Consider the following 22313-nt stretch of genomic DNA (forward strand, 5'->3'; position numbering starts at 1 on the left):
ATTTGAAATTCCCAACTTTTCATATTTCCATATAATATATTTAATTTATTAACTTAAATATTCTTTTAGATATAAACATTATCATAAATGGAAGAATTTGTGACTTATCAATATGATATAATTGATTTGTTAACTTCAATATATAGTAAAATAAATAACCTATATTAATATATCAAATAAGCTTAAAAATTTAGTGTAATTTAAAACCTAAAGTAAAATATAAAATAAAGTTTAAAAAAAATTTAATATATATTTTTTAGCATATTTAAAAGGAAAACATTAAATATAATAATAATAAAAGAACTTAAATTGATGAATCGAATTAACTAAAATATGTCTGAAAACTATATGCTAACAATATATTTTTAATCTGCGCCGTGCAACGCGTGAGAATTCGTTTAGTATTATATATAATTTTGGTGTTTGTTTTTAATAATATAGGTTGAAATGTAGTAGTATTTTTTATGTTTTTTATTTGAAACTCTGAAAAAAAAAAAGGAACAAAACCACAAATATCACAGTAATCTACCGTCATATATGTTTTAATGTGCATTAGCAACTTGTTTATTCGCAGATGGTCATGCCATTTGTTCTTTCGTTCATTTTTTTTTTCGATTTTATATTATTTTTTTCCTGTTTTGTTCTTATGTGGTATCTTGTGATAGTTTTTGTGTGGATTCATAGTCATAATATCATATTAAAAGAATGTTGAAACCACAAATGAGATGAAAGGAGAAGATGGCCTTATGCCATGTATGATTTCGTGTTTGGAAGAAATGGTGAACCGATTTTTTGATAGCAAAATATGACATCATATATGGTTAGATGATTCCGCAAACTGCCTGACGAAATTTGAGGCGTATTTGCCTATTTCGTGGTTTCGTTGGCTAGTTTTAGAAAAACCATAATTTTTGGCCTAGTAATTAACAAATTTGACTATTTTTATAAATTCTTCTTAAAATTTTAAATATTTTTATTAAAACCTTTTAGCCAAAAAAAATTATGTTCGCTATGTTTTTTACAATTCATTATCAGAAAATTTTATAATATTGTTTTTGAAAAGAAAAACTCTCAATGTTAAAACTTAAACTAAAAAGACCATCAAACTACTGTAGTTTTTAACTTTTCTATTACATTCGGCCTTTTTGTTTTTGACTCTTGTGTCAATCAATACTCATTAGGCCCTTTTAAGGACAAGAAAGGTGTCAAATTCTCTTTTGCATACCATGTGCCTAAGTGTCTTAGTGTACAAGAAAAGACAGAAACGATATTTCAATTTTTTTTTTAACTAAATCAATTCTTTTTGTACTTAATTATATTTACAAAAAATTTATTTCTATTACGTTAAATAGCATTTCAAAATTTAATAGTAAAAAACAAAGGTAAAAGATATATACTATATAGGATACAATAAAATAGAGTGATGTGGTACAAATATAAACTTTATTTAATTCTACCACTAAAAGTTAATAAACTAAAAAGGAAACAGAAAACATGGACTGACACTATGACTTTTGTTTCCCTTTCCCACCATATGCTTGCTGGCAAATCGACGATGGTTTCTGCGATTTCAAGCAAAGCTGCGAAGATATCGGACAATTCTTCAGGCAATTGTCACCTAAGCTCCCTGAAACCGACGATTTTTTCGAGAAAAACTCCTTCGGTGGCAATCCGCTTAGGTAATTTCCGTCCAAAAACAACCTCTTCAACGTCGCCTTTTGGCTGAACACCGGCGGAATCGGTCCATGTAGCTGATTATATCGGAGTGACAAAGACGACAACACAGGATACGCCGACAAGTTCACCGGTAGGTACCCGACGATTTTGTTGTACCCGATATCAACGGCGATGAGATTGCTATTAATGGGTTTTGAGATCTCGATACCTGTGAATCCGTTATTGGCTAGATTGACTTGCTGAAGAGATTGTTGGAGCAAGAACCAGCCGGGGATTGTTCCGGTGAGCGAGTTATCACTGAGTTCCACAACTTCCAGTTGGGTCAGGTCGTTAAATGATGGTTTTGGTAGGAACCCAGATAGCGAATTGGATTTAATTGCGAGTTCAAGTAGGTTTTTGGGGAGTTTAGGGATTGGTCCGGTGAGGTTATTGAAACTGAGGTCAAGACGCGTCAAAGGGAGTGAACTCAATGTGTTTGGCAACGACCCGGATAGTGAATTGTGAGAGATGTCGAGGGCTTGGATTGATTTGAGATTTGAAATGTCTGATGGGATTGTGCCGGAGAAGGAATTAGATCGGAGGTTAAGTGTTTGGAGGTTGGGGAGAGAGAAGAGGGAAGTGGGGATTGGGCCGGAGAATTTGTTGTCAGAGATGTCGATTGTGATGAGTTGGGTGAGTTTGGAAACGAGTGGGGAGAGAGTTCCGACGTAACCGGCGCGATCGAAGGTGAGTTGGGTGACTCGGTTGCCGGAGCAGGAGAGGCCGCAGAGGAAGTGGTCGACGTGATGGTAGGAGCAAGGATCAGAGGTGAAATTCCAGGAGGCTAAGCAAGAGTAAGAAGGGATGGTGGTGGGATCGATGGCGGCTTTTATGGCTTTGAGGGCGGAGACATCGGAGTCGAGGGTGGTGGTAGTGGCGTCGGTGGATAGGAGGAGGAGGATGATAAACACAGAGGTGATGGTGGTGGTGGTGGAGGTGGTCATGATAATCGAAAGATTAAATGGAGGGAATGAAGTATTTAGTAGTGTTGAAAGCGAGAGTTTTTATTGGGGAGGTTTTGGTAGTTGTGATTGGGTTGTGGGGTTCTGACACCAGTCTGCCATTACCCTCTTGGATATTGAGGAATTTTACAATTTTTATACAATTGTTAAAAATGCAAAAATGTTTTTTTTTTTTTTTTTTGAAAACCATAAATATATATTAAAAGCCACGATTAGCAACTAACTAAAATAAGGGCAGTAGTACAAAACGAAAATAGTGAAATAGAAATAAGCAACAAGCCTAACAAAAGGGAGAGAAACTCCAATCTATCCACCTACATTTCACAAACTTAGTTCTCAACTTGAGCAATGAGTAGCTTTGTGAAATTACCTCATCATCAATATTTGTAGGAAAATGGTTAACTATTTAGCAAAAAAGTTTAAACCATTAAATTTTTGAATCGAAAAACTTTGTTTGTGGTTTTTGTTATTATTCAAACTAAAAAAACATTATACCCTTAATATGTTTATTTTTTATTTTTTTTTTATTTTCAAAATTATTATTGTAATTAAAAATCATCTCTCTCTCTCTCTCTCTCTCTCTCTCTCTCTCTCTCTCTCTCTCTCTCTCTCTCTCTCTCTCTCTCTCTCTCTCTCTCTCTCTCTCTCTCTCTCATAGGAACTTTACTGTTTGTCTTCTTCCTTGAAATGGGTATAAGCAAAAAAAAAAAAAAAAAAATCTAGGGCTATTTTGGAGAATCACTCAGCTCTAAGGCTAGAACCTTTTGAGTCCATCATACCCAAATCCATGGTCTTCAAAGCCTTGGAATTAATTGTCTTGTGTTATTTAGATTGATTAAAAAAAAACCTGACATTTTGATCGCTAAAGGAATCTATTCCTTGGTTTGGTTTCTTTCTCGTGATGTTAAAGTGAAATATATGATTGAGGGTGTCCAGCTTGCACGCCTTCATACTACTACAAACCCAAAACTTTTGTCCGGTTGATATTCCATCCTCTACTCACTCTAAATTTTGATATGGATTCACAAACTAAACTAAATGCCTAAACTTTATGCAACGACTTTAGACATAGATGCAAGTTTCCGGCTGTAGCGGTTTAGACCTAGATACAATCTATGATCAAACTCCAACAACAATTTTAGATCCAGATGTAGATGCAATCTCTGATCAAGCATGTTTTATTCTTAAATTGGGACATAGTTTTATTACAAATCCGACCCAATGATTAAGGGGATGACGTCCACATTCCTCATCCTCATCCTTGCAGGTTATTGGTCACTTGGAGTACCCTTGATCTGTCATTAATCTAGAGTTGTTAACGACATCAAATCCAATACAAATATTGGTTTTTCATCCCATGGATCTTTTGTAACACTTGGAAATGGAGATGTTCCTTGTTGCCCTTCGGAATTAGAAGAATTGCAGTTTGGCCTTTGTAAGTAGTATGTGGGGCGTACAATAGAGTATACTTAGCGTACTAGCTGAGAAGCTAGTACGCGGGGCGTACCTCATGTGTACGCTTAGCGTACTAGTGGTGGATAATCGTGTGTCCGAGGCCTCGTACGCTGGGTGTACGAGGAGTACGCATGGCGTACGAGGAGGAAAGAAAATCCCTAAAATTAAGGGTTGTACCCTATATAAGCCATAAGTTAGCATATTTTTTCCTTGTTTAACCAACATCCTCACCCTTGAAACCCTAATTCATTCCTTAGCCATTGTTTAAGTGCTTTTGAGCTCTCATGAAGTTTTTGTTGAGGGTTTTGTGTATCGAGAAGAAGAAGAAGAAGCTTGAAGACTTTTTCTTTGGAGGAGGGCTTTGAGATCCAGCTTTAGCACCTTCTTTTGGTGGCTTGTGAGGTATAAAGTTCAAACCTTGCCATTTTGTTTCTTAGATCTACTCCTTGGCATGTGTTTGCTCATATTGGTCCTTTTTGGTTGGTGATTGGGAGTTAAGGCCATTTTTGGAGCTTAACTTTATTAAGTCGTTTATTAAGCTCTTTTGAGCTCTAGAGCCCCATTAAGTCATGCATGCACATATAGTTGGCAACTTTATGTAATTAACCACCTTAGGGAAGTCAAACATGAGTTTGGATCGAAGTCTTATTAGATTAAGAGCTGAATTAGGAAAGTTAGCCAAACTGGTGGGTATGCGGGGTGTACAAGAATGTACGCTGCGTATACAAGCCTTTTAAGTTGTATGTTGCGCGTACAAGCTGAGTAAGCCTAGCGTACTCCGTAGGTTGGATTCTTTTCGTCTTTGGTTTTGGGTTTGAGTGGGCTTGGTTGTCTTGGGCCTTTTGTGGCCACATAATTCATGGGTTAGGATTTTGTTAGAATTTTTGGGAAACAACCCATGAAAGGGACAGGCCTAATTTGGAAAATTGGGCCATATTTGGGACTTAGATGCTTATTTTGGATTTTGGGCTTTTATACATTTGGATTGGGCATTGTTCTTGGGCCAAGTTAGAGAAAGGGTAAAAAGGTCTTTTATAACATCCGAAGTTCCAGGTATCATAATTCAAGTATTTTTCTTTTGAGTTCAGAGGAGGGACTCGACGAGTTGACGCCTAAACTCGTCGAGTAGAATCGCGACTGATGACTCGGATTAATGAATGGACTCGACGAGTTGGTGAAGCGATTCGAAGAGTCCGCGCTGTTGGCAGAAACCTTAAATTCTTGGGTCTGAGCCCTATTTAAAGGCACTTATGGCCTTCAACTGCGGCTACCTTTCCCAGAAGAGAGAACCCTAGCGAGCTTAAGTGTGTAGAGTGAGAGGAAGAGCTATCTTGAGCTTTTTGGTGTGATTTTTGCAAGGAAGGAGAAGACTTCCAGCAAGAGGGACCAAGGAACTTTATTGTTCCGAGTTATTCGAGCAAGGAGCTTCATTCTGAGGTACAAAACCGAACCCCTTTCTTTCTCTATTGTGTAGATTCCATTTTGGGGTTAGGGCTTGAATCACTTCATCTTCGGGGTTTTGAATGCCTCAAACCCCTCTTGCAAGTTTATGTTGTAGATCTGGACCCTTCTAGGTCCAAAGAGCCAAGAATATGAAGCTTTAGTAGAGTAAATCTTTGGGTTTGAAGCTAGGAAGCATTTATGGGGTTTTATGGTATATAATGCAAGATACACCATGCATGAATGCCAAGTTCAGACCTTTACGTGATTTTTGGGTGTTAGAAGGCCAGATCTATAAGTTAGAGAAACAGATCTGACCTCAGAAGGTCAAACGAGTAATGCCATGGAGGAAACTCACCGAGTCCATAAGAGAACTCGACGAGTCGGACTGGGTTGCCCCGCGATTCGTGACCAGTGGTAACCCGATGAGTCGAGTGAGGCCTTAGGAGGAGTCAGATGACACGTATGGACTCGCCGAGTCACCCGAGTGCACTCGGTGAGTCTGGTCAAAGTTTGACCGTTGACTGAGTTGATTTCAGTTGACCTTAAGGTGGGTTAAACTGATTTATGAGAGGTCAGGGAGGGGTAGAATAGTCTTCTACCCATTCTTAGAAAGGAAGGATGTAAGGAGTGTATTGATTAGAGATGTTATCATTTTGTTAGGCGGAGGCTAGATCGGGGATTCGAGCACAGGAGTTTTCTAAACATCTTACGAGGTGAGTCTTCTCACTATACATTACCTTGAAGGGTATCTATGTGCAGACCGCAGGGTCTCATGTGTATGTGTATGTTGAGATTTATATGCATTGTGTTATATGTATGCTATATGTTATCTAGACCGGACCATAGGGTCTAACGACTCATGGGGCCAGAGGATCCTCAATCAGACCGGACCGAAGGGTCCAACGAGCTAGACCAGATCGAAAGGTCCAACGAACTACGGGACTGGAGGATCCCGTTGAGACACATTGACCGGAGGGTCATACCGAGTTATAAACTCGAGTGGCTTATGTGCTGTATGTGTATTTTGGGGAGCTCACTATGCATTTATGCTTACCATGTTACGTGATATGTGTTTCAGGTACTAGCGAGGATCGCGGGAAGGCGCCGACATGATTTGTACACACTAATAGAGGATTGTATTTGAGATTCTGGGATATGTATTATCATGATGACATTTGATATACTCGAGTTGAGATGATTTGTATGAGGCTTGTTTTGTTTGAAAAATGAAAAAAAAAATTGTTTTAAATTTTCATGTTGTTACAAGTTGGTATCAGAGCCTTGGTTTGAGGGATTCAGATGCACATTCGGGCATATCTGAACTCAAACTGAGGATTTGAGAAAATCTTTTATAAAAAGAGTAAAAGATTTTGAGAAGAGCAAGAAGGAGCAGTGTATACGATCAGTCAGCGCCCGAACGGTGATTTCCTAAAATACCCTTACATTATGTGTTATGAGATATTGTGTGATGTGCTATGCGTGCTAGAGTAGGCTAGGTAAATCATATTTTAGGACTAGGGTGGCCTGATATGTGATGCCTTAGCCTAGGAGTTTATGTTGATGTGAGTTGCTATGAGTGCATGTAGGTAGCAGAGAGTAGCTTGTGAGAAGTCTGCGTGAGAGTATACTGAATTCATGGGGTATAGAGTACTTGCGAATTTGGATCCTAGGAGGAGGACTTGGTGTGGATACGGATACGGTGTAGAAGGTAATATTGGGCCCGTACTAATGAAAGCACTGGATCGGTAAACATCCAAAGGAGGAATCCTTAGGGTGCTATGGTACAAGTAGGAACAGTTGATAGAGTGTGAGAAATCTCGGTCGAGTCTCTGATTTTTGTATGTTGTATTTTAGAGGCATCATGGTGGGGACGCGCCACAATCCAGGAGGCAGTGGGACCAGTGTAACATCCGGGATTTCAGGTATATTAATTATTCTTTTTATTTTGAGTTTTGTGGAAGAACTCGACGAGTTGGTGCGTAGACTCGCCGAGTTGAGACGCGATTTCTCACCCAGATTGATGCCCGGACTCGGCGAGTCGCCTTGGTAGACTCGGCGAGTCTGTGCTGTTTAATGAAACCCTAATTTCTCGGGTTTGAGGCATATTTAAAAGGCCTTATGGCCGTCATTTGCGCTCATCAGTCCCCAGAGTGAAACCCTAGAGCATTTGAGCGATTCAAGTGAGGGAAGGAGCCATTATTGATCTTGGAGTTATTGCCTAGCAAGGAAAGAGGAGATCTAGCCAAGAGGAAGCAAGAGAGGGGTGGATTCCTGAAGAACTAAGGTCCAGGACATCACAACTGAGGTACAATTCTGAATCATTCTCTGTTATTGTGATGTTCATGTAGATTTAGGGCTTTTGATCCCATTTGTGGCTAGATCTAGTGTCCTCATGGTCCCTTAGCGAGTTAAGGTCCTGGATCTGACCCATAGAGGTCCAGAGCACCTCTTTACCAAAGCTTTATATGCATCCATGGAGGTTTTGGCTTGGGATCAATGTATTTGAGGCTAAAACACCATTCATGAGCTATTCGATGCTTAATGAGCACCAAGACTTGGACTTTACGTGGTCAATAAGCTTAAGGAGACTGGATCTATGAGTTAGTGAAGCGGATCTGACCTCAGAAGGTCGTTTGGGGTTGTGCATGGAATGCACTCGCCGAGTCCATTCCCAGACTCGGCGAGTTGGTGCGGGTTGTTCAGTGATTACGAACCAGGGGTTGAGTAACCGAGTTGGGTGAGTGACTCGGTGAGTCAGAAGAGATTCAGAGGGATCGGGTTCCCGTAGGGACTCGGCGAGTCCACGCCAGACTCGGCGAGTCGGGTCGACCGTTGACCGTTGACCGTTGACCGTTGACCAGAGTTGACTGGTTTGACTTCGTGGTATTAGTCAGCCAGAGTCAAGGTAGTATTAAGTAGAAATATGCTTGTGTTGTAGGAGGACGATAGCTCGGGAGATCAAGCACTAGTGGTTACGAGATTTACGAGTTACCGAGATATGCGAGGTGAGTCTTCTTACTCCACGTTACCTTGAGTGGTAGTTATGTGTGACCGGAAGGTCGTATGTGCTTACATTGAGTATTATGTTATCCTATTGTATGTGACATGCTATGCATTATGTCTTTGTGATTTATGCTATGCGGAATTTATAGACCGGACCGGAGGGTCCAACGATTCATGAGCCGAAAGGCTCAAGCAGACCGGACCGGAGGGTCCAACGAGCTTAGGACCAGAGGGTCCACAGAGTTGTGGGACTGGAGGGTCTCACTGAGACACATTGACCAGAGGGTCAAACAGAGTTATAGCCTCAAGTGGCTAATGTGTGTTGTATGTGGTATTTTGGGGAACTCACTAAGCTTTGTGCTTATAGTGTTTTGTGTTATGTGTTTCAGGTTTCTCTCAGGATCACGGGACGGCACCGGCTCGATTGTACACACCAGAGAAAGAGTCATGTTTTGAGGATCCTGGTTTATTATGCAAGTGAAAATGGAGTTATGTTTTGTAATTTGATTATGAATGAGATTTTAAGCAGTGTGTTTTTTTTAAGAATTAAACGATTATTTGAAAAATTGTTTTCAAATTTTCGGTGTTACAACCAGTGGTACTAGTGATAATGAGATCCGTAGGATGATTCTGTTGGGTTTTGAGCATTCTAACACTCCTAAGTGTACATGCAACCCTAAATACCTTGGATCTATGTTTTCTCTATTATACATGCAAATAAGAACATCCAAGGTATTATCCTAATCTAGCATACAAAACTATCAATATAACAAGATAGAATACATACCTCTTTGATGTAGAATGTCTTCATGAAGCTTGAGTGCCTAGTGCCCCAAGTGTGATACCTCAAATGGTTCACAATCATCAAAACACTTAGAATAACTTAGAGAGAATTCTACACTTCATGAAATCGGCTAGCCCTCTTCAAGAATAATACTAGTCTCTCTAGTGGCCGATTTTTTCCCAATAATAAGATGCTTATATAGTTATACAATTAGGGTAAATCCTAATTGTCATGACTTTCCATTTCCTTGGATCCATGGGTTCAAATACACCATGGAGCATCCATGGAGCATCATATGGGTTTTGGCCCAACTAGATAATCCATGGAGCATTAGCCCACTATACAAGTATGGATGATTTACACAATCAACCCATATATTTAATTAGTCTTCTTTTGATCACTCAATTAATCCTAGATTAATTCTTGATCAATACTAATTAAATAATCTTATTATTCTTATTATTAATATACTAGAACTTATAATATATTAATAACCATAAGTGTCTTATTTCTCTCATTATAGTCTATCCAAGTGCATGATGGTATGCAACCCAAATGGACCATGCCGGGTCGGGTCAAGTCTTACCAATTATAGTTATGGACTTAGACATTAATCCAACAGTCTCCCACTTGGATAAGTCTAAAAATATTATTGCGTATGACTTCAGGAACCAACTGGCAATCGTAGCTCTCAAAAGCTTCTGTCGAACTCTGACCTTGTAGATGAACTCTGGCCTTTGTCAATGACTTGTCCATTAGATAAGGGATCATATATTCCTCCATTCTAGATATCATATGGACTGAGACATGGATTATAATCATTCTCTCTGTCCATTTGTTGTTTCCCGATTTCCGATTTATGACGACTGACTAATTGAACAAATCAAATCAGTCCTGGCCCGGCCGAGCACTTCCATTTGTCATCATCAAATCATCGAGGGGCCCACAGATATCGCTTTTATCCCGAAGGTAAAAGGAATGGATAAACTTCGACTCATATGGCTTGTTCTACTACTTGTTGAATCATACACAAAGACACATTTTAGCACATCGAGTTACCAATGCGTTTTCGTGCAATCAATGTACTATCAACTCATAGTAACAACTCATATCTCTAGGTTTGAAGAATATAAGATATTATCGTCTCATGATCACTCGTGATAAAATCCATGAAGTGATTCTAATGAGCGCGGGTTGAATCCAATACTCGGAACTTATGAGCACTCATGAGTGTTGTAGCCCTTTGTCCAACATCTTAGACCTCTACAAGCCAACCCATGACAGTCTTGATTCATATCTACTTCCAACATATGACCGACTGTGGATGGTTTGAATAACTTAGTCATTCCGGAAGAATAACCTAGTTTATTCGGGAAGTCAAAACATGCAAAATGAAACACAATAATAATTGAATCCAATATGGTATCAAAACCTATGAACATAAATAAAACACATTTTATTTATCACCATATGATTACACATTATTCATTGTATACTGTTTAGCTATCAACTTTATTCTTGAATTTAAAACAGTAGTTGTCCCATGCTCCAAGCATGTACACTATGTTTTCTAAACACTAGTCATGCCATACACCAAGTATGCATGTTATGTTTATCTATGATCTTTACTTTGTGAACTAGATCAATTGAACATAACTTCAATGATTCTCTTTTCACACTCCCAAATCCTTACTGCAAATGCAAGAATTCCAAATTCATGCCATTTACTGAAATCTGTCAGATTCTAAACTTATATGCATTGATCCTCTTGTAACGATTATGCACAAACTCACAAAGACTTGGCAACAATCATTACAGAGTATTCCAAAGGAGATCAACTCCTTGTAAATATCCTTCTTGCATTAAGTTTCCTTAATCTTACACAGATTGAAATTTCTAACTTTGAAACATTTCCAGATTCCATTTTCACAATCACTTCTGAACAAGAGTTGCCTCCTTACAGATTATGTCAATATGGTCCTTCCAGAATTATCACTATACTTCCAACTGTCCTTGAGCAATCAATCTTTGGTAAACCTTAGATTGTCCTCGACAATTGTTTAATCCTTTTAGTCATATCCAGTTCTAAACCTTTTCCCTTCTTAATGCCCTAGGCATTTAGAAAAATTTAGAAAGGATGAATATAGCACATGTAATCGATCCTATATCCGAAGCATATGGGACACGATTCATGATGTCTAACATAAAGACTAAACCAGTCTTTTGCTATAATATTTCCATTTCAATTTGCCAAGTTCTCATAATTCAGATTATGAAAAGGGATGCCGTAATCATAATCGAATTTTAGAACGCAAATAATGGACCCATATACAGAATTTCCTTATGTTGAGCCATTCCAACATGAAATTCATATATATATCCTTGACTAAATGATTAAAACCTCACGATCTAACCTTATAGATTTGAGATGAAGTATAATTTCCTCTCCCTTAATTATAGCAAAACAACTCTTTCCCAATTGAAACTTTTGTTTTCTATAATTAACATTGCTAACTTGCAATACTCATCATAATTATCATGCTCCCACTAACATGATGATTATTAGCATAACACTTATGCTCCCACTAGCTTTGACATGTACTCAAAAATCAGCTAACTTTCTTACCAAAGTTCAGATTTCTGATACTAGATTGTTTTGATAAAACTTTATCAAAAAAAAACATACACCTTCCCTTAGATAGCACACTTGTGAGTCTAAACAATTATGAAGAGGTATGCCGTAATCATAATGGTTAGACCTTTTTGCCACTTCTCACAAGTCCATGTTAGTGTGCCGGTTAACCACACGCGCTCCACTAACGACTTTGAGAATGCAAATATCACAATTGCTATCTAGCTAAAATCTACTTAGTGAAAGTGTTGCCTCACCATCATTTTCATGAATCGGAGAGAAACCTTATGACACTTAGATTTAATGGTGTATGTGTTCTTATCCATGTGAATTGTCAAAATCATAGTCACAAGACAAGGATAATGACAAATCCAAACTCATATGGATTGAACTCAATCTCAATTTCTTGCCACCTGGCAGCTCAAGGGCCTGCCATTGCTTCCAAGTTGTTGTGCAACAAATTGAGAACTCTAAGAACTCATATGAAAAGCCAACTTTAACTGGAATGGGCATAGAATATGTCAACACGATAGGTTATATACCTTAAGTCGTGTGCTAGTGAAGAACTTCAGGTTCTATTCTTGATTAGTTCTTGAGACTTTCAAGACCTTTAAGACTCCCACTGTCCTCTTGACCTATAAGACTCCCTTGTCAAATATCCAAGAGATAGTGTGGATTCTAATCAAGACAAACACTTCACACAATTGGCCTAAGTTGGTCTTTGTTTTATCCAAAACATCACAACTTACCAATTTCAAATGTACAAGAGTAGAAAACTTTTACTCTTACATTTGACAAGTGTTTTAACCTTCTTTTGAGACATGTCACTCAAGTTACAATCTTGGAGTATGACTCTAAGACTTGTATTGGAACGAAGTATGACTCATCTTCTTGATTTAACCACTTCAACAATTCAAGTTCCTCTTCTTAGTCATAAGAATGCACTAAGATTTCCTTAGAGAACTAATTGTGCTATGGTTTCTTAATCATTAAGATGATCATAAAACTGATACTAAAGTACTCTCCCATCTTTTTAGATTTGAGAAACTTTTATCCTTCAGCCATTTTGATTCTTCTTATTCGCTCTGTCATACATTGGGACCTTTTCCAATGTCTCAGAGTTACACTTAAACTTGTAAGTATAATCATATTTACTGAGCTTTAGTAAACTATGACGAATAGTCTTATCAATCTTTTGTGGTGGACTTGACCAGTGCACAAGACTATGTACTCGATCCCTTAGTCCATTACTTGACTCACACATCCATGTGATCGAGTAATTAGTCTTAATTTTCCAATACTTGAAAGTTCTCATTCATCATGCTATACAACTTGCATAATTCCAAGTTCCGGTCCAAATGAAACTTGGGTGATGAGAATCTTTCCTTATTTGGTAAATATAGACATTACCACAAATGAAAGAATCAACTTCATATTTCCACTCTTGCTCTTAATGGAATCACATAAGCAACAATTTTTCCTCAAATGCCATTGTAAGGATATTTTAAAATAAATAAAATAAAAATTTCCTTTTATTTTAAACTTTGCGGAAAACTTATCCTTACAATCCATATGAAAACTTGTTGTTACCTATTCCTAAGCAATATCTCATAACTCCTAAGAGGTAGCTCAAGAATCCGATCTTCAAACTATGCGATAGAAATCCATCTACGCGATCAGATTCAGCATATCTTTCTTTAAGTTTCTTCACTTTTCTTTGATTCTTAAACATCACCATGTGACCCAGTCACATCATGTATCAATAATCTCATAATAGAAACTTAACAAAGTTAGATAGTGGACTTTACCTGAAGTAGAGTCAAACTTATTAACTTTAACATCCTTAGGTAATTTTGGCAGCTTCGCAACCAATGCCCCTTCCTTTTGCAATATAAACATATGGACCCTTTGATAATGGTACACGAGACTATCACAGACTTAGTTTTTCTCTTTACCATTTGGTCAACCGAGTTGACTATGGCCGATCCCTTTCCATTGGAAGAGAATGCTTTTCTGGATTTCCTGTGTCACTATTGTCAATGTCCATAAAGTTTTAGGAAGTTGATCTTAGCAAACAGATAAGATCATTAAGGGTCTTGTCATAGTCTGTTTCATAGGTGTTCCAAAAGAACTCACTATGTGACTTAGAAAGTAGTTGAACCACCAACTTTCTCAAGACTTTGACACCCAACTCTCCCGGCTTGTCTATATGTGACTACATCTCCAAGATGTGACCACACCTAGACCTTGACTTGCCAATAGGGCTTGAGTGACCTTAAACTTTTTTTAAGAACTTGTGGGTTAGGGAGAATAATTGGAGGAGGTGAATGAAGTATGATATCCATGGGACATCATCTTCATTAGGAAACCTTGTTTCAAGAGATTTGGGAAGATCATAGGTGTCTATACCAGACATCTTTTGGGAGATATTCAAGATAGTTGATTTAAAGTCCTTAATATGACACCCAATATGAAATATTAAGGCTAGGACCCAACAAACTATTTTATAACTTAGAAGAGGTATGCCGTAATCCAAGCTATAAAATATTTGAAGGTAGGTGAATGACGATTCACCAATTTCCACCAAGATAAACGAAATGTATTATTAGGTTTTAATTGGTTTTGAAACTCCTAGATCTTTGAGATTCATTGAACTTTTCAAAGGCATGTTTCAATCTCGAGTGTGCCCTTCAGGTTTTGTGACTGGGATGCCGAGGATCACAAAACAAGGTGTGAAGTAACCATACAAATCGCTTGGTACCCTTAATAAATTACCCCTCAATCGATGTTATGATAAACATTAAGTTACCCTTTGCCTACCTTGTTAAATACGTGTTAGTGTGCCGGTTAACCACACACGCTCCACTAACCGACTTAAACAAAGTGCAAAGTGTAATTTCATGGGTTAGCACCTTATTCACATTTTTCCTAAGTAACTAAGATTGGGTATTATTAAGAGTTTAGTTACTTAGTATTATCATTAATACTTTTAATGAAGGAGAATTATAGTCTTGTCAAACCCGTTCGGCTAACGACCCTCCACCGGTCAAGCAAGCGGTGGGTGAGAGTGGACACCCATTAAGTTGTCATTTTATAGGCAACAACCTTATACCCACCTTATAGACTGGCTTCGTGAATGAGGCGTACTAGCGGTAAGACTGACTTTACTCTTATACATATATATTATTAACTTATAATATTATAAAGTATAAGGGTTGAATTTTAACTTTTAAAATTCTAAGGGCTAACTTGGAATTAAAGTATTCATAAGTGAAAACTTTACAAATTCCAAAACTTGAGGGCAAGTTTTGAAACTATTCAAAACTAATTAATTCCATAACTTATGTGTTTAAAGTAGTTTTAATCCAAAAACTCTTCAAGTTCCATAACTTGAGGACAAGTTATGGAAGACTTTAAACTAATAAAAGAACTAACTTTTCTTTATTTTATAACTTATGGATTTAATTATGGTTACATATTTTCTTTAATGAAGTGACTCTTGAACTTCCATAACTTGAGGACAAGTTATGGAGTCATAAAAAAATTATTCAATGACACAAGACTCTTCATTTTGTAACCATTGCCAACTTTTATGAATTTTATGAGTCTTTAATGTGACTCTTCATGTAACTTGAGGACAAGTTACACAAACACATTTTATACTCAACTGTTAGATTAAAATGGATTGAAAACAACTATTTCAATTAACTTTTCTATTAATCTAAGCAATTCATAAGAACAAGATAATTCAAATCAAACTTTTTCATGTAATTAGTCTAAACCTTAAACTAATACAAAACATGAATCTATTGACAATTATCTTTGAAAATGGATTAGCATGAACATTACCACATTCAAAAAACAAGTTTATAAGTTCAAAAACAACTTAGGGTAATGTTCCTAGTCCATTTCTAGCCAAAAAACTCGAAAATATGCTGTTTGGGGGTCCAACTCGTCGAGTGCATGAACCAACTCGGCGAGTTGGATCGATTTCATCACTTTTTAGGCATGGACTCGCCGAGTCTCCTGATGGACTCGCCGAGTCTGATGATCAGACTGCAAGAAATTCGATTTTTTTTAAGCAGTTTTGCAAGTATAACAAGAAAACAAGCCTAGTATCTGATACCACTGTTGGGTTTTGAGCATTCTAACACTCCTAAGTGTACATGCAACCCTAAATACCTTGGATCTATGTTTTCTCTATTATACATGCAAATAAGAACATCCAAGGTATTATCCTAATCTAGCATACAAAACTATCAATATAACAAGATAGAATACATACCTCTTTAATGTAGAATGTCTTCATGAAGCTTGAGTGCCTAGTGCCCCAAGTGTGACACCTCAAATGGTTCACAATCATCAAAACACTTAGAATAACTTAGAGAGAATTCTACACTTCATGAAATCGGCTAGCCCTCTTCAAGAATAATACTAGTCTCTCTAGTGGCCGATTTTTTCCCAATAATAAGATGCTTATATAGTTATACAATTAGGGTAAATCCTAATTGTCATGACTTTCCATTTCCTTGGATCCATGGGTTCAAATACACCATGGAGCATCCATGGAGCATCATATGGGTTTTGGCCCAACTAGATAATCCATGGAGCATTAGCCCACTATACAAGTATGGATGATTTACACAATCAACCCATATATTTAATTAGTCTTCTTTTGATCACTCAATTAATCCTAGATTAATTCTTGATCAATACTAATTAAATAATCTTATTATTCTTATTATTAATATACTAGAACTTATAATATATTAATAACCATAAGTGTCTTATTTCTCTCATTATAGTCTATCCAAGTGCATGATGGTATGCAACCCAAATGGACCATGCCGGGTCGGGTCAAGTCTTACCAATTATAGTTATGGACTTAGACATTAATCCAGCAGATTCATGAGGAGGTGGTCGCCGCCATCCGAGCTGAGATACCGGAGATGTTTGGTTCTATCAAGACCACGCTGATTGAGCCATTTGACGAGCGATACGCTGCTCTGACTGAGGCGGCTGCTGCTGTAGCCACTACGGCTGTCGCTGCCGCGAGGCCGCAGGTGGGTGACTCATTGTTGTACCGAGAGTTCAGCAACACGAAGCCATGGGAGTTTGACGGGACTCAGGATCTGATAGCCGTGATGAGGTGGATCTCTGACATCAAGGGATGCTTCTACACCTGTTCATGTCCTGAGCATCTGAGGGTACGGTTCGTGCTAAACCAGCTTCGCTTGGGAGCGAAGGACTGGTGGAAGTTTGTGACGATGGATTTTACTCCTGCAGAGCTTACCGCGGTGACCTGCGAGAGGTTCACCACTATGTTCCGAGAAAAATATGTTCCCCCGGTGGAGAGGGAACGTTTGGCCCAGGAGTGGGGGAGAATCGCTCAGATTTTCGGAAGTTGAATCAGGCATGAAACTAGGATGAGTTTCAAATTCCCGTTGGGAGGGAAGACGACTCAGGTCGTCGTCTGGATTAAGGATTGTGTAAGTTGGGAGTTCAGGAAACTTCCAACAGTTGGTTAGTGCCTTCTTGGTTTTGGATAGTAGTCTTTTGATGGACCTAGGTTGGGGTTCCAAGCATGACCCGAGCCCCAGTTTAGGCACATAGTCTGGTGTGTGTTCAACTCAAGATGAGTATAGATGGATTGATAGATGAACAGTAAGACCACGGGCAGTGGCCATGGAAAGATAGGAGTGTTATTAGACTGTAGGGTGGCCCATAGCATTCACTAGTTTGACAGACAATGTAGGAGCGTTGTAAGACTGCAGGGTGGCCCGTAGCATTCATTATGTTGGTAGTTAGTGTGGGAGTGTTGTAAGACTACGGGGGTGGTTCATAGCATTCATCGGTCCTTGTGCAGCGATGAGGGCGTGGCAAATCTAGGATTGGTTATGTATTTCTTCGGACGGATAAGACCAGAGTAGGTCAGTTTGTAAAATTGTAGGAAGGCTACAACATTCATGGAATTAGGAAACGAGAAGGTCGTTGGAGACTGGTTGTGATATAAGACTACGGTTGGTCATGTAGCATTCATTTTTAGCATGGGATTTGGTGGCGCCAGTTGAATCGGGTCGTTATGGTCAGTTAGATCAGATAGATTGTTGGAGTCATAAGTGGCGAGATAGTTAGGGAAATTATTGCCATATGAGGCTTTCATTCGGAAGTTGTGTGGGGAGACTGTGTGTCTATTTGAATCAGCAACCGGGCGGGAACCCGGTGAATCGGCGAGTTGACAGGTAAGTTCGGACCAGGGAAGTCTCGACTGCTTTTGGGAAGCAGCTAGAGGGCATCAAGATGAGTCGAGGCGGTATTAGTGAATTGGGATTCGTGTGTGGAGTCTCTTGTTATTTGAGGAATATGCTAACTCACTCGCAGCTAGGATTAAATAATCTCAAAGTAATTGTTTTGACCCTGTTGCGCAATTCTCGTCTGAGTCTTCTACTCGAAGGATTATTTGAGCCTTCTGTCAAGTAACAATGTTCTGCATCAATGAATGGTCAGAGTTTTTTTTCCAATAGAAGCATCAAGATAATCAAATGTTGGAAGCGTTATATTTAGTCTGGAATTCAATGAGGATTGGGCCTCGTAGTGTTCAGTGTGGGCAGTCTGTTGGGGAGTCAGACCAATTAGAGATTTTAGGATTCGGAAGGTAGAAGTGGTTTTCTGTATGGGATTAAGGATTCGTTTTTCATCAGGTTGGTGGGTTTTGCTAAGGTCAGGATTGGTTGCCTTTGGGAGGGTTGTTGTACCTTGGGGTTGTGATTTTGTTGTTCAAGCTATCTGGTGTGCCTAGGATGGTAAGGGACGCTTTCGAGAACGGAATCTAATTTAAGTAGAGGAGAATTATAACGCTTGGAATGGAGATGTTCCTTGTTGCCCTTCAGAATTGGAAGAATTACAGTTTGGCCTTTGTAAGTAGTACGCGGGGCGTACAACAGGGTACGCTTAGCGTACTAGCTGAGAAGCTAGTATGTGGGACGTACCTCAAGTGTATGTTTAGCATACTAGTGGTGGATGATCATGTGTCTGAGGCCTCGTACGTTGGGCTTACGAGGAGTACGCATGGCGTACGAGGAGAAAGAAAAACCCTAAATTTAAGGGTTTTACCTTGTATAAACTATAAGTTAGCCTCTTTTTGCCTTGTTTAACCATCCTCCTCACCCTTGAAACCCAAATTCGTTCCTTAGCCGTTGATTGGGTGCTTTTGAGCTCTTGTGAAGTTTTTATGGAGGGTTTTGTGTATCTAGAAGAAGAGGAAGAAGCCTAAAGACTTGTTCTTTGGAGGAGGGCATTGAGATCCAGATTTAGCACTTTCTTTTGGTGGCTTGGGAGGTTTAAAGTTCAAACCTGCCATTTCATTTCTTAGATCTTCTCCTTGGCATGTTTTTGGTTATTTTGGTCCTTTTTGGTTGGTGATTGGGGGTTAAGGCCATTTTTGGAGCTTAGCTATATAGATCTGCACATACTAAGGTTTCCTTGGGCATAAAGGTGCAACCTTTATTGTGGTTTTGGTCTCATGCATGTATTAAGTCTTTTATCAAGCTCTTTTGAGATCTAGATCCCCATTAAGCCATGCATGCACATAAAGTTGGCAACTTTATGTGATTAACCACCTTAGGGAAGTCAAATAGGAGTTTGTATCGAAGTCTTATTGGATTAAGAGCTGAATTGGGAAAGTTAGCCAAACTGGTGAGTATGCGTGGCGTACAAGCATGTACGCTGCGCGTACAAGCCTTTTAACTTGTTTGTTGCACGTACAGGCTAAGTACGCCCATCGTACTCCGTAGGTTAGATTCTTTTGGGCTTTAGGTTTGGGTTTGAGTGGGCTTGGTTGTCTTGGGCCATTAGAATTCATGGGTTGGGTTGTTGAGATTTTGTTGGACTTTTTTGTGGAATATGGCCCATGAAAGGGATGGGAACCAATTTGGAAAATTGGGCCATGTTTGGGACTTAGATGCTTATTTTGGATTTTGGGCTTTTGTATATTTGGATTTAGGCCAAGTTAGAGGAAGGGTAAAAAGGACTTTTACCATAATTTTGAATCTTAATGTGACTCAAGACCTAATTACTAATTGGATGTTATTCTGGTATTTGATAGCGTGGGGATTTTAGCGAATCTGCAGCCAGAGTTTTATCTGTGGGTTTCAACTGTCTGAGGTAAGTCTCCTCATTGTACTATGGGTCGAAGGAACCAATTCTGGCCCATTTGGTTTATATTATTGGAAGACCACGGGGTGGCCCTTAGCATTTGTATGAAAGACCCGGAGGTGGCTCCTTGAAAAACTGTAGGTAAGACTAGGAGGTGGGTCCTGGCACTTCTCTTTAAGACCCCTGGTTTTGCCCCCGGTCTAGCAAAGAAAAACATGATACCACTCGTGGCATAATAGCAAGACTATGGTTGGCATATATCACTTCTTATTGAATGTTGGATATGTATGAATTGTATGTTATGTATGGTATGCGGTATTTTAGGGGACTCATTAAGCTTTGAGCTTACAGTTGTTGTTTATGGTTTCAGGTACTTTCGGTTTGAAAGGGAAGGGCCTGACTTGATCGCGGCGCATACACCCATGTTTTTCCGCAACTGTGTGATTTTGGGATTGTACTCTAATAACTGTTTTATTATAAAATACTTCTAAGTAGTTAAGTAAATGATAAATGGGTATTTTGGTTGTATTTAAAAATGAAATTTTTACCTGGATATTTTGGGATGTTACATCTTTGATATGGGCTTATTTAATTATGTATTTTAGGTCATTATCCTAATATATTTGAGTAAAAATGTTGTATTGTCCCAAAAATTCGTACCAAATTTTTTTTCTTTAAATCATTACCAAAGCCATATTCATAAAAACATATCATAAGTCATAACATAAATTCAGAGTATTAATTCCAAAACATATTTCATTATCAGAGTAAAACATCCCAGACTGACTAATCAATGGTGTGTGTCATGAGATCACCCCGAGCTCTTCCCTCCGCTACCGGAAGTACATGAAACCAAAACTGAAAACCGTAAGCACGAAGCTTAGTGAGTTCCCCAACCTACCACATACCAAACACATAATCACAAACCGCAAGTACTGGGCCACGCCCTCTACCTCAGGCCTCGCCCTCTACCTCGGGCCTCGCCCACTACAACAGGCCCCGCCTGGCTTCGAGCCCCACTCGGGGACAAATTTGTTTCACTTAGGACTCGCCTGTCACTGGGCCTTGCCCGCTAACGTAGACTAACACATAAACATATCATAACACATAAGCTAAACAATACTACTGAATCCTGTTCTAAGGCCTCGCCTATCTTGGGCCTCGCCCCTGTCCTGCTACTGATACGTCATGGAACCCCGTCCACGCTTCTACTGATAGTGAGATACGGGCCCGGGCCACACTCACTCTTTTCTAACTTGGGCCTCGCCCTTGCTCTGCTACTAACGAGATGTGGAACCCCGTCCACACTCTGCTGTTGGTGAGATACGAGACCTCGCCCGTACTCTCCTCCCTACCAGGCTCATACCAGTATCACACAGACAACCAGTATACTCTATCATGCAAACCATTCCTGGGCACCCGCCCGCTATCAATGGACCTTGGTCCCAAATATCATACTAGCATATAGTGCCTAAGGCTAACCCCCGGGTCTTCCTACTCATAACTACATGGGCCGGCATTGTCGTCGTAGACCCATTCACACAAAGGGAAACTCACCTGCACTGCTCAACTCGCTGATAATCCTCTGGTCGCTGTCTGACAACTCTCTCTGAACTGCTACCCCACTAGCTCCTTGAGCTACCAATATCAATATAACACTTAGTCTATCTGTCCTCCGAAAGTCAACTAAGTCCACTCTGGTCAAAATCAAAGTCCTGGTCAAAGTCAACCTTCTAGGTCAACCCTACTCGCCAATTTAGCCTACTGACTCGCCGAGTCAGCCCCTGACTCGCGGAGTCTACCGATTTCCGAGTCCTGACCTGTCCAACTCACTGAGTCCCCACTCAACTCACTGATCCGAGTCTTAACTTGAAGGGTCTGGGGTTTCGCGACTTGACTCGCCGAGTCCAAGAACAGACTCGCCCAGTCCAAGGCAATCTTCAACAGACTCACCGAGTTGTTCATCCAACTCGTCGAGTTCCTCCTAATCTTCATACTACTCGCCGAGTCCACTCGAAGGACTCACCGATTCTATTCAGTCCTTCATACATTCAGAGGGTTTTTGAGTCATGCAGGGATTCCAAACTGTAGATCCACTCTTCTAAAGCCTATTCCTCATGTAAAGTTGTAAACTTTACATGTAGCTAAGGAGATCTAGGCACAA

General features: G+C 39.3%; 1 protein-coding gene across 1 annotated transcript; it reads right to left on the bottom strand.

The window, feature by feature from the left end:
- Nucleotides 1-1381: 1381 nt before the first annotated feature.
- Nucleotides 1382-2768, bottom strand: LOC111877343 (probable LRR receptor-like serine/threonine-protein kinase At4g36180). Its single transcript, XM_023873867.2, has one exon. It carries the CDS (start codon nt 2658-2660, stop codon nt 1506-1508), a length of 1155 nt encoding a protein of 384 aa, XP_023729635.1. The 5' UTR covers nt 2661-2768; the 3' UTR covers nt 1382-1505.
- Between the last annotated feature and the right edge of the window lie 19545 nt (nt 2769-22313).

Source organism: Lactuca sativa, chromosome 5 (assembly GCF_002870075.4).
Source record: "Lactuca sativa cultivar Salinas chromosome 5, Lsat_Salinas_v11, whole genome shotgun sequence".
Lineage (NCBI taxonomy): Eukaryota > Viridiplantae > Streptophyta > Magnoliopsida > Asterales > Asteraceae > Lactuca > Lactuca sativa.

Coding starts and splice junctions, on each gene's coding strand:
- LOC111877343 (XM_023873867.2), bottom strand. CDS start 2,660: ATGACCACCTCCACCACCACCACCATCACCTCTGTGTTTATCATCCTC.